Source organism: Lepisma saccharinum, chromosome 21, assembly GCF_977018435.1.
Source record: "Lepisma saccharinum chromosome 21, izLepSacc3.1, whole genome shotgun sequence".
NCBI lineage: Eukaryota > Metazoa > Arthropoda > Insecta > Zygentoma > Lepismatidae > Lepisma > Lepisma saccharinum.
In genome coordinates this window covers 61,739,179-61,753,545 of record NC_139249.1, presented here as the reverse complement: position 1 = coordinate 61,753,545, position 14,367 = coordinate 61,739,179, and the positions used below count along the sequence as shown (strand labels likewise).

Genomic DNA, 14,367 nt, shown 5'->3' with positions numbered 1-14,367 from the left:
ATTTCCGCCATCGAAAGTTCTTGTTTTTAATGTTTCATTTCAGTACCTCTTCATCAATTTAACCTAGTCACCATAAATCCTCACAGCCCAAATTAGTCCAAAGTAGAAGAAATGGACGTAAAATAGATAAAATCAAATCACAGATGCTAATCATTGATATAGGTAATCCAAAGTGACTGACATGAAAGTTGAAAATCAAATAGCCTACTTGTAGAAAGCAATGGTGAAACTTCTTAGTTAACGGGAACTAGTTGAAACGCACTAGATCAATTCGCACGCCGATAACATTACAGCCAGAGGCCTTTGTGTAGCTGCTGTGTCTAGTATATTATGTCTTTAAATTGATGGCTAATTAAGGAGAACATCTTCCGATCTGCTACTAGATGTCTGTGAACAGATCAACATTGTTCATTAAAAATGACTATCGATAAACTGGTTACCTAACAACGGTCTTGTTATTTCATTGGAACGGATTTTTACATCTTTCCTCACCTTCCAAATTACTAGTTTTCACTTTTGTTAAGTATTTTCTTCCAACTGTTTTCGGTCAAAAATACAAAATGGTAAGTTTTATTTCTTCTAAGTTGTAAACATTAGATAAATATTTTCATAGAAATCAGTTTAGTATGATTTAAGTCCTTTAGACAAACCTACTAGGATCACACCTATTGTTGCTTCAAACCGAGTAACATTAAATGATAATCTATAATATACCACATCTTAGTTTAAAAGTGAAACTGTTTGCTTAGTGCAAAATGCTGTAATATTAATCAGGCGCCTGTAGAAGTGTGGCAGTTTAAGCAAATATAAAATCATGATTCTTTAATTATGAAATTTTAATACCAGTTTGGTTGCCGGATTTTTAATGTATGTTAAATAAATTTAAATGACTAGTAAGTTCTTATAATTTCTGGTATTGAGGGTTAAATGTAATTCTCCCACATCACAATTCGTGCCAATTTTTGACAGATAGACTACTATAAATTGTCTATGTATATTATTTGGATAATTGTATTTTGTAATATCATACGTTTTGGTGCCGTAAACCTTCTCACAGATATCTGTAGTGGGATTATTTTAATAAAATTTGGTAATTGTCACATTTAGTAGAGTATAATTCGTTGTCATACATAATGTATATGTTCTGGACGTTTCTTGATAAATATACACGTTTTACGAACGGAGTAAACTGTGAACTGTTAACAGACGTGCAAAGAATGATATCAAAAGAAAACATTAGGTGTAAAGTTAATGCTCAGACCTTTTCCGAAAAGCAAGATGTCCCGTTATACTTCTCTTTATACTATAAAATGCATATCTAAATATTTTGTCTTTCTTTCAGTTAGTTACCATAATTTCATTGGAGATGTTTGAAGGTTAGGCACTTATGTCATGCAGTATCAGATCATAAAAGTTTGTCCTCTGGAAATTCTAGGTTGTGCATTGTGAACTTTGAGGATGGGGGGAAGAAGAATTAGGGAAATGTTAGGGGCTTATGTACAATTATAAGAAGTATGGTCCAATTATATGTTACGGCTATTTTGTTGAGGCAACTGAGAAGTACGACACTAACCAACGACTATAACACAGAAATCGAATCCGTGAAACATTTAGCTGTTAGCCGTGAACTTGTCTGTTACATTATTTTGGAAATTTACACAACTGTAATTGTTACTATTTGCATGTGGTGTCAATAGAAAAGCTTTTGCTTTTCCAGTATTTTGTCCCGTCAGTGCAGAATTGTACAAGGGGGAGTCAAATTAAAACTTTAATTTGTTTTTGCTTCTTATCTAATAGATTTCTGTATGTAGGGTTACACAAGTTTGCTGCATTTTAGCAGAGACCTATTGCTGGTCTACACAAATTTTCAACTTTGAGTTAGTGCCTGTGTACCTTAAGAAGAGTCTTTGGGGTCCACGTGCAGTCACTTATGAGCCACTGCGAAGGCCTTTCCACCCATCTGCCTGCGAACTGAGGCCATTGTCGAACTTTCTTCTCCATTAGTAAACTTGCTGGTGTGGCATGCATGCAAAGAGAAACTGAATTTTCATTTGCGGAGAACGTTTTGTAAGTTTTAGGCTGACAGAGGGCAAGAAACCACTCATCTTCAGTGGTGCATGAGTGTATAGGAGGCGCCATCTTTAAAATGACAAAAATGGCGTTTTGAAGCACACTCTATTAGTGTTACAGCCTTGAGGTCCTTTTGCAAATTGCAGTTGATACCTCATGTAAATTTAAGCGGATTACAGTCTGTCCACCAATTTATATTGTACTCTTAAGTTTTTCATTGCACTCTCGTAGTATCTTATTGAAATTGGATTTGTAAGTCCGGAATATTGAATTAAGAGTGCACCCCTATTTCCTTCTGGCAGAGGGAGTGCATTTCCATCCACGTTGGCCAAGCTGGGGTTCAGATCGGGAGCGCCTGCTGGGAACTCTACTGCCTGGAGCATGGAATACAACCAGACGGCAGCATTCCTTCCGACAAGGTGGCCGGTTCAGTTGACGACAGCTTCTCCACCTTCTTCAGTCAGACGGAAGCAGGGAAACAGATCCCCAGAGCTTTGCATGTTGATCTAGAGCCCACGGTTATAGGTGAGTAAGCCGCTTTTTACCATCAACTATCACTAATTAATATTTGCTATTCTCAACAGTAGCTCACATAGTTCATATATGTATTATGGTTATATTGCAGTCGTTCTATTCTAAAGGTCTCGTTGTAAATTTTGATTTATACATAATTAATGTTTCTTTTGTGGACCACAAAAAGATCTCTGTAGTAATACCGGAAATTGAAAGCAATTCTATAAGTCTTCAATCTCATTTTTCCATTATTAGGTTAAATGTTAGTTTCAATTTATTTTCTATGTACAATGTGAGTTAAAAGTTAGTTTCTTAATCGTTAGCTCACGAAATTACTTTAAAAGATAATATGGTGAATTACATTATATAGACATTGTACTTATTATTTCGGTGTGTGTACATTAAGTGCTAAGAATATATGTTTGCTTTTAACGTAAATGCGTGAATTTTATGTGGGCAAGTTTATGTATACACAATGAATTTATTGCAACTAAAAAAAATATAAATCCACGAGAACATTGCACATAGAATGTAATTAAGTAACTACCATTTGAACTAATGTGAATCTCCAATGATGTTCTGAATTACGAAGGAAGTAGTTAACTTGTTGGTTGGTTGATTGATTTGGTGTTTTACGTTCACTTTATGCACAGTAAAGCTAATCGGGACTGGACCTACAGTTTGAAGTGGGATCCGAACCACTATGTGCCTCCACCGGGTATCGAACCCGGGGCCCCTTGATTACAATGCGTCGACGTTACCACTGCTCCATCGGGGAGGCCAGTTAACATGTTAAAGTGTAGATATAATTTCAATTAAACTAGTTGTGCATAAGATCGATTTAATTTATTTTTTTCAAACTTTACAAGCAAGCTGCAATAAACCTTCACATTCAGAAACACCGACTGAATGAACTCTTACCAATATGATGATTTCAGGTACACACAGAACCCGATTGTGTCAACTATCACGAATATGGTTATATTTTTTGACTGCAGTGACAAAGGAAAGGACATACATTGTTAATGCACATCAGACACGAAAATGTCAAGGACATCAAAATTAATTGATACAGAAAAAATGCATCAGATTTAATTTGATGCAATTCGAGTTCCGAGCGTTGCTGATATTTACTATCTAGAGGCAAATAAAAAAAATACTTGGTGGAGCTACAGGAACGTCATTTATTTTCATTCCTCACAGCAAGTCATTTTCATAATTAAGATTCATACATATAATTTATATAATAAAAAAAATATGTTTTCTCCTACTGCCTCATTATGTTAGTAAACGAAGAAAGGCTTGTGATTATAGCTATTCCGTTTTGGTGTAAATAATTCGTAAACTAGAAATATATTTTCTACGTTTTAATATTAAGAAGATTAAGATGTTTTATGATCAAAGAAATCTGACGTTTTTTTTAAAAAAAAATCTGATTGAATCTGGTTAATACTCTATAGTGATCAAAAAATAATATGTATTGTTGATTTCGTATTAATAATGTTGGATTCTAAAATTGTTTGTACTCGAAACACCGTTCAGATTGGCAACATTTTTAAAAACGACATTTTTCAACTTATCGTTAGTAAAAGTTGTGCACTCTGTTATTTGAGATTCTTAATGTTTTACTACAGACTTGATATAAAAAGCTCGTTTCATTGTTTTCAAGGATTTATTCTGTACTGAACCTAAATTTGCAATTTCACTCGATAGAAACAATTTAATTCCATGCATATTCTTAAATCTACAGTAAGAGAAGTATAATACAGTGAACGTAAAATTATAAGTGTAACGCTCTATTTGACTTGAAAATTGTTTTTGTCTATTAGACCTCTATCCATATAAGAGTTAAGGAAAATCTGTGGATGACTGATGCGGCAAAAATTATTGGTAGACTTTACTTTCTTTATATATATTCCATCGCATTGATCTCACTTTTGTGATGTTCAGATACCAAAGTGATTAGCCCATGCTAAATCCTTACTTCACACACAAGATTTTTATTTATAACAGGTCGGGAGTAACAAATACGTCGCATTCCACAAGAGGCATTAAAATAAATGCTTGGGGAAGTTCAAGCATACATTTAAAACTAGATAAACATCTGAACCAAATGAACATTTCCCATTGTTTATCCGAACCCATTCAGTCATTAATAGCAAAATTTAATACTTTACTATTTAAGTGTGTAAATAGTTATAATTGTTCATAATAATTACAATACATTTGACTTTTTTAGAGTTTCAGTTGGCTTATACATTGATATTTATTACAATATGTATTTTATGAAATTTATTATGCTAGTATCATTGGAATATTATGAATTCATGTTTCGTTATGCCTCCTACGATGGAGTAGAGGTAATGTCGTCGCCTTGTAATCAAAGGGTCTTGGGTTCGATACCCGGTGGAAGCACGTAGTGGTTCGGATTCCCCCTTAACCTGTAGGTCCAGTTCGGATTAGCCTAGCTGTGCATAAAGTGGACTTGAAAACGCAGACTCGTGTTTCGTTGTATAGATAAGGGTTAGTATGTGAAGACATGCTTCATTGTTACGAGGAAAATGCTTTAGTATTGTGAGCCAACGCAATACCTTAAGACTTCGAAATCAATGTCAACTGATTTTCTTCCAGTTGATTGACTTATCATAAATAAATATCGTAAATAAAAGATGAAGAATAGAAGTTAGGTGGAATAATTTCGAAAAAAAGATATTCAACAGTGTTGGTCAGTGGCGGCAAATGGGTTCCAAAACTGGGTGGGGGGACAAGGTGGCAAAAATGGGGGATCAAGGTCAGTTACTTTCCAATGGCAGATAAGGTTTAACATACTGTGGGAGTAAGAGTGGCAAGAAGTGGTGGTGGGGGGACAACTGCCTCTCTTCTAATCTACGCCACTGGTGTGGGCATTTTACCCATCTATGGCATCAATAGTTGAAGATAACTAGGCTATCATCGAATTTTTAAAAAAACGTTCTTGTGTACATCACTTTTAATCAATAATTGTTCAAATTCAACTTAGCAAAAAAGTAATATTATCTTTCCGATTAGTCAAAAGAGGCAGAAAAGTGAAGTAAAATAAACCAAACCAAATCAAATCAAATCAAAAAGTTAATATTGATCCCTTATCCTCACAAGAATACCTCTCTTGCAAGTTTCAGGAATCTTGTAAGGTGTAGGCCATGAAAAGGACGCTCAAAGAATATTACATACTTTGTATTTCCACATTCATTACACCCAGCTTGGGCACGTTTCTTCGTGCATGTCTGTTCATTAGTTTAATCACCTTGTTGCGATTAACCTAAAAATGCAAAAACAAATGCCAGCATGATTCTATCATCATTAATCTGTTGCAACATAGAATATTTGTTGTTGTAGTTTTTCAAAGACGTTCTACCCACCTCTTGAAGTGGAAGGTATCGAATGTATCGCAAGAGCCTTGCCTGGCTGGGGTAATTACCGTTGTTTGTGCTTCCATTTCGTTTTCGTATTTGACACTTTGTAGCGTTCAGTGACATTATTTTGCCTTCCTTATCGGGATAAGAGCTGAAACGATAGAGCAACGCATTCAGTGTTTGTGGAAAGCTCTGTGGAGTGCTACAACCGTGACTTGATTGGTTTCCTTTCTGTTTCTTTATTTGGTTCATTCTTTCCTCGTATCAACGTCAGAATCGCAAATGACATTCAGGTAGCCTTCACAACACTTTTCAACATTTTATGTTGCACCGGTATATAAAACCGAATACATTGTTCTGGAAGGCAGCAGTCAAGCAAGCAACTACATCCCATTTTGCAGTGGCAGGCTAACATTTCACCTTCTTTCAGAGAGAAGTGTAGCTCTTCGTAACGATTGTTGCAAAGTTCCCACTCGATTGATTTTGTTATACTGCTGAAAGCTCTTGAAACAGACCCTGTTCTGCCATAATTGTCTTGCAACTCTACTTCGTTGGCTATTGTGGCAGAAAGTGCCATAAAAGCTAGTCTGCACAAAGGCGACTAGCGAGAGGATAACGCACTGCATTTTCTACTTTGAGAAAAAATGTATTCAAAATCCTACCCAAACGTGTTCGAATGAATTTCTGGGTAAGTTCATATCGAACGGATATTTCACACTCACGAACTTAGTTCAAGTGGAATGGATATTTCACATTCAAGAACTTATCAAAGAAACTCACCCACTTATACTCTATCCCGAGAATATGTGGAGCAAAGCCGCGCATAAGGTCAAAGTAGGGGAGAAAGCGAGTGGGCGGAGCGAAGCAGTACATCTGCATTCGCTTTTCCCCCTCCTTGCAATCCCGTCCCCTCGCACGCGTTCATTAGTCCAGTCATCTGGGGTCACTACTTGCGCATATACTTCCTTTCCTTCGCTCGCTCCAGATTTCAGGGTTTAAAGTGTACTGTAATAGAACAAATACACTTCAGCTGAACTCGGCTAAACTGTTAAATCGCAGCTGGCTTGTCAATAAGCATAATGCCTCCGATCATGGTATCATGGTATGCAATAAAAATCGCAAAGAAACAGTATAATTTTGAATGTTGTTAACAGATTTCCATTGAATATCATATTACTAAACATGGTTTTGCTAATGAATTGGGAACATAGCGTGACTTTTAATGATAGGTTTGAAAACTCAAAGACAAGTTTGAAACAATTACTGAAAAGGATTTTGATTTAGCTTAACATGGTTTGTTATGAACAATTTTCCAATCGTTGAAGAATAAACATGTAGTTGATTTTCAGAAGTATTCATATAGGATACATATAAAACTTAATTTGTACACTTGACTCACTTTATATCATAATTTAATCTAAACATGCTCTACAAAGTACATAATAAATACAAGGGGATAATGAATGATATGTATTTAGTGTCACAGAAAACATGCTAATGTATCATAAATCTTAGATATAGACATATGTTAATAAAAATAAATTCAGTATTGTTAAATTGAATTAGAGTGCATGCCAGTTTTACTCATATAAGGTCATTTGTATTTGCATTTTTGTGTTTTACGTCGCATTTTTGTCACATTTAGCTTATCGCGACCTTTAAGATGAGGATGAAATTGATGACGGGACTCCTATGTCCACGCCGAGTTTGATTTGATTTGGCATTTAGTGTCGCTTTCTTGCCACTAATAGCGACGACGAGGATGAGTGATGATATGCTGAAATTGATTATGGGATTATGGGACACACAAGGAACACCCATACCCAAAACTGGGACCCCTGGCGTCGTCGCGCTGTGCTAACGACTCCACCCCCGCCGGGAGTTGAACCTGTAAACTTCAATGGCGAGATCAGATGTAAAGATGTTAAAACTGCATTGCTATGACTTTCTATGTCACATCACCCCACTCACGACCGGATCAAGAAAGTGTGGGGCGTTACCCCCACACCCCCTATACGCCTTCATGGCGTGGTGCTATGCACAGGGGAACACTTTACTTTACTTTTTTTCTATGTAGTCTAGGTATGTACAAACACGTACTCTTATGTGTTGTAATTATATCATTGCAACGGGGCCTCCCCCATAGCGCAGTGGTATCGTCATTGCCTTGTAATCAAGGGATACCGGGTTCGATACCCGGTGGAGGCACAAGTGGTTCTGATCCCACCTTAAAAACTGCAGGTCCAGTCCCGATTAGTCTTACTGTGCATAAAGTGGACTTAAAACACTAACTCAATAATCATTGCAACGTGCTGCATATACGAAGGCATATGGAGGTGGAGTTAGGAATCCCGCAATTTCCCAATCTCGGTTATTTGTAGAGGTGTTGTGATCGGTGTCGTGTCATTTGCGCCGAGGGTTCTTATCGGTTCATTTCCGCCGTGAGATATGTCAAGACCATCCTTGGCTGGTTTTCCCACAATCCAGAGTGTCATCACACTTTACATCAAGCTTTTAAACTTGAATGTAAGTAAATTATACAAAGAACTTAATCACTGGTTCATGTACGCCACTGATCAGTCTCCACCGCACCCTTCTGCTTCTGACCATTGGGTCTCCTCTCCGATTGCACGCTGGGAAAGTGAAGGAGCCGAAGAAAAAGTTGTCGGGTGGCTGTTTAAGAACACATGGCCGGCGTGGTCAGTTCCACCGCTGGAAACAGCGTTGGCAGGAGAAAACTGCTTGTTCCTTCCTGTTTCGGTGTAGCGCTTGGTAGGGACAGTGTTGCTACATGAAGGGAAATTATCCTTGGTGAAGTGAAACCCAGGTCCTATTCGACGAAAGGGAATTTTTTATGAAAAATATCGTAATTGCCGGAAATTTAGTTGTCGGACTCCTGTTTTGTTTCATTTGCATTACTGTTTCATTTTATGATATATAAGTCATCTAGATAGCAGGTGGATAATATAGTAAAATAAATAAGAATTGTTGTGGTAAACCAGGTCAAATTTTCAGAATAGTCAACTGTTTTGTAGCACCTAGTAAACTTTATGCTAACCTAATATTTAAAAACAAGTTTTCAACTACAACTGTTATTTTAAAATGAATTAAAAGTAGGAAATTAATAGTTGCTATTTTCTATTTATCCCAGTTAACTAATGACAATGATTTTCGAAGCTGTTCTCTTCAACATTTTAAATTTCTACATTTTGGTTTATAGCAACTTTTATGATATAATTTTCACTTTATAATTTTGTTTCCATCTTGGCCACATAGTTATGATGATAATATTTGTTTTCAACGGGGAACAGGAATGTTTTAAGTATTTATGGCAATATTTCAGTTCGCCACTTTGTATTACATTTTTCTTCCTTGACGGGGGCAAAAGAGTGAGATGACCGGAAACACTGCAATATATATACGTATATAAATTTTTTTAAAAAAAACATGGCAAGATTAAGTGCATACCTTAATACGCATTGTAGTAGTATTATATTTATAAAACGTTTAGTTTACTTCAGCTTGTTTATAGAGCCGAACTTTAACATTGACAGCTTTTGTGTAATGAATACGTGTCTGTAACCATTGTCGCAAACGAAACTGATAATCTGATGCCGTTGCAGATGAGGTGAGAACCGGGATGTACAAGCAGCTCTTCCACCCCGACCAGCTGATCTCCGGCAAGGAAGATGCAGCCAACAACTACGCTCGCGGCCACTACACCGTGGGGCGGGAGGTGATGGATGACGTGCTGGATCGCATCCGGAAGATCAGCGACAAGTGCGATGGCCTGCAGGGGTTCCTGATCTTCAGGTCCTTCGGTGGCGGCACCGGCTCAGGTCTCTCCTCCCTGCTCATCGAGAAGCTCTGCAATAGCTACGGGAAGAAATGCAAGCTGGAGTTTGCCGTCTATCCTGCGCCTCAGGTAGGTCAAACATGTCTCTATATCAGCGTGCGAATTAACCGGGGGGAATTCCCGCCACAGGAATTTTTATCCCGTCAGGGATGATTTTTTTCCTAACCATAGAAAATGGAATTCAATGTATATTATACCATATATACATACTATGGAACAAACACCACTTAAAAACCATTCGCGAAAATAGTTAACATTTAAAACAATTGCATCCTACTTTGCGTCTGAAGTTCTATTTTTAAATAGCTCATTTTTTCATTTGTTGATTGTCTTCGGGTGCAGAAGTTGTACAAAAAGCTCCAAGATTAACGCAGTTGCTCTGCCCATTATCAAAAAAGTTGTGACGGTTCTGTGAATCCGCACAATATAATTATATGTTTATTGAAATTATTAATTTCATATTATAAAAATCACTTTATATTAATGTTTAAAAAATGTATAATTATTACTTTGTACAACGTTAATTATGTTTTATGTTATTCATTGCACTATACGCTGTATAAACGAGATATTTGGAATTCTAACGTTGATATAGCAACGAGAATCAATAGTCATTATGTAGTAGTGTGTCTGGCAAAAATGGAAATATAGGTAATAGTGAACTGCATATTACTCAGTTATTTCACTAATATATAGACCTATAGAAGTTGTATCTTCACCTTCGCGTTTTATTTCAAATATTTATGAACTAAATGTGATCGTGCAAATGATTGACTTGTGAACGTCACAGTATAATTGGTGGTCCAGTATTGTGGAACGTTATCAGCACGATCTTGAGTGATGTGTTTTGCGTAAGTGTTAACTTACACCATTGTTCTCGTGAATCTAGTTTGTACATAAATTTATATTATGTACGCATTAAGTAATCCTTATAATCTGAGATCCAAAACAAGTCTTACAGCTAGATCTATCAATTGTGGTGATGAACCTGATGAATCACAAAATAAGAATGGTGCCATGAATATGGTGAAGTGCTGCAAAGATCCCGATAAGGAAAGGTTGGTAGCTTGTGAAAATTGTGGCCATTGGTATCATTTACAATGTTTGGGTTTGTCCGATAAGCATTGGGAGTTATACCAGTTAAATGAAAATTATTTCTGTACAGATTGTGATCCTTCTTATGATCCGTTCAGTATTGAAGCTTTCGTGCAATGGAAAAGAAGTCAAGAAAATGTTCAAGAAATTGACATTCGTCCTTCTGTGTTGGCAGAGACGTCAACGGGGCAAAGTAATGTTCCTTTTCAAATGTTTGATCTGCTTGCAGAGTTAAGAAAAATGAGCGAGTCACAACAGATGGAATTTACAAAAATTAGGGAAACTCAAGAGTCTCAACAGCTTGAGTTTACAAAAATGAGGCAAACTCAAGAGTCTCATCAGCTTGAGTTTACAAAAATCAGGGAATCTCAACAGGAAATTCAAAATTCACAGCAACTACTCAAGCTTGACTTCCACGAATTGAGTACATCGTTACGAAAGGAATTAGCTGAAGTTGCCGAGTCCTGCAAATTAGCAACACGTTCATTACATCAGGAAATGGAAAGAGAAGTGCAAGGACTAACAGAGAAAATCGAGGAAGTCAACACTACTTGTACAGAGAATTCTGATAAACTTGCTGGATTGACTGATCAGATTACAGAATGCCAGAACAATGTTTCAGGGTTGTCTCGGCAAGTTCAAAGACTTGAAGTCGTTGTGAGCAAGGACGAAATAACTAAGCGCGTGGAAGCATGTGAGGAAAATATTACTAAGTTAACATCTAATATTTCGACTAATGTTGAATCAAGTAATCCTGTACAAGTTTACAGTTCTCATGTGAATAGTAACTGTCAACCTGGTATTCCTGCACAGAACCTAACCTCTCCTAAATCATCTGATTCTTCAGCGTGTGATGTTTCTGATTACGAACACAATCGCATTGCTTCACAAAGACAAAAACGTTCTAGAAATAATCGAGTGAGAACTAGTAATACTAATAAGTTATGTCAATCAACCCGTTCTTTATATTCTGATGGTTCTGGTCAGGAAAGAAAGAGGCAAGTAAACCAAAAGTCAGCAAATCCGCAGAATCATCGATGTAATTATCCTGACAATTGTGTGCGTTCGCTTACTCAAGAACCTCGACGGTTGGTAAGATTGAATGAACTTACTGTTCTTCCTAAATATTCTGGAGATCCTGAAAAATCAAGCCCACGTAAGTTTATTAAAACTTTAACGTCCTACTTAGACTTACTGCAAGTTCCTGACATGCAAAGGCTTGAATGTATTACTAATTGTTTTCAGGGACCTGCAGAAGGTTGGTATAATACTCATGTCGATTCGTTTACATCGTACAAACAGTTTGTTGACGAATTTCTGAATCACTACACGTCTTATTCGTTAACTCAGGCTCAATTATCTGAACTTAGAAGTCGTAAATATGATCCTAAATCGACGAGTAGTATGGAAGTTTTTGCTATTCGTACGCATTCAGCATATTACAATTTAGTTGATCGTCCGAATGATGCAGAAGTTATTGATATTTTAATCAATCAGTTGCCCACATCTATTGCACAAACAATATTAGCTGCTAGATTAGTTAAAATGGATGATGTAATTGCGTTACTAAAGAGGTTGGATTTAGTGAATTCAAGATCAAACAAGAGTTTTAATGTTCATGATAATGTACGTGAAAAAAATTTCCGACATGATGGGAATAATTCTAAAAGTTTTACCGACAATAATAGTGCAAGGGCAAAACTGAGAGTTCAAAGTGTTGCTAAAAGTTCATCGTTTGTGAACGATGATGAACCTAATGGAAATCAAGGTTCAAGACGTAATGTAAGACCTAATGATACTGTTCATTTTGTTTCTTCTAGCGATGAAAATAAAAGAAATAAGGTTCCACGTACAGATGTTCCGTTTGTTGCTGAAAACCAACAATCAAACTCCAGCCAGAAGACGATGATATTTAATAGAAATAATAATTTTGGGAAACCTAACCTAACTAACAAACCATATAATCGTTACAGACGTAATGGTGCAGGAACTCAAAATTTCCGGCAAAATAGAAGTCCACAAAGCTCACGATACTTCAACAATAATGGTAGATTTATGACCAACAGTTTCAATGCCAGAAACGAGCAAGAACAACAGCAATTTACACTGCGTCCTAACTCTCAGTTCTCTAACAATAATTTCCACTCATTCCAACCATGCAGTGTATGTGCCAATTGCGGATATTCGTCTTCTCAGTTGTCAACGGGAAACAGTTGCAATGCAACTGCAGTGGCGAATACTCCATTAAATGAAAATGCTCCATCTTTCGATCCAAGAGAAACTTCTTGTAAACAGTTCATTTCTTCTGTCCCTGAAGCAACATTAAACGAACGTCGCGGGTGAACGTGGACCAGTTTGCTCGCACTAACATAATGGATGGTCCGTCTAAATCATATCGTAGTGAAAATATAGGCACAACTTGTCAGTATGCTGTATTAAGTAATTCCGTTTTACCTGAAGTTGATCATTGTTATCCACTTTCAATATTTTTTCAATTAGATTGGTACGAAGATGAACCTACTTGGATTTTAAATGATACTGGTATACCTACTCCTATTACTGATCAACCTTTGATCACAGGAACAGTTTGCGGTATTACGATACAGTGTGTCATCGACAGTGGAAGCCAGTGTAATTTAGTCAGTTATGAATTATGGTGCAGTATAAAATCAATTATTCCGAGTGCCAAACTGGATACAGTGGATCAACTTAAGTTATTGCCGTTTGCAGGACATCAGAAGTTTCGTGTTGCTGGTCGGAAGATTATAAGTATTTCAATTAACTCGGAAGTTTTTACTTTGGAGATGTTCGTATTGAAGCAACTGCATGCTGAATTAATTCTCGGAATACCATTTTTAAGGCAATACAAAGCTGTACTCGATTTTAGAAGAAACGAAATTAGTTTGATGGCGTCTACTGGTTCCGAATTGGTTCAGCCATTTAACTCTAGCAAAATCACAACTGATAGGGATCGCTGCCAGATGCAGGAAGTTACTATAGTCAAAGAAGCAGAAAATTTACTTATCGTTTCTCTAGATCAGATCACAACGAAGGTGCGGTCGTGTGAATCACTCAACACGGAGCAGCAGTCTCAGCTTGAGAATCTAATAATAGAATACCATAGTTTGTTTTCTGATCGACCCCGATCTGCATTCGTAGAACCTTATCGAATTGAACTAGACACAAAGGAACCAATTAAGGCACCTATATATCCGGTACCGTTCGCCAAAAGAGCAGCGTTAGAAAAGGAACTAGAGAAATGGAAGGCCTGGGGAATAATTAAAGAGATGTCTTCGCCTTATTTAAACCCAGTACATATTGTCCCAAAATCTAATGGTGAGTGGCGTCCAGTGGTGGATTTTCGTCGCCTAAACCAACATGTAATTTCACCACTTACCCATGTTGAACCTATAAACGAGCTACTTCAACATTTTAAGGGCG

General features: G+C 36.9%; 1 protein-coding gene across 1 annotated transcript in view; it reads left to right on the top strand.

Moving 5' to 3' along the window:
* Positions 1 to 432: 432 nt before the first annotated feature.
* The window catches only part of LOC146004342 (tubulin alpha chain-like), a 47,293-nt gene continuing 33,358 nt past the window's right edge, over positions 433 to 14,367 (top strand). The window contains exons 1-3 of the mRNA XM_083143129.1: positions 433 to 563; positions 2,373 to 2,595; positions 9,599 to 9,900. Coding sequence (XP_082999255.1) covers positions 561 to 563; positions 2,373 to 2,595; positions 9,599 to 9,900 — 528 coding nt within the window. The 5' untranslated portion in view covers positions 433 to 560. The remainder of the gene's footprint in view (positions 564 to 2,372; positions 2,596 to 9,598; positions 9,901 to 14,367) is intronic.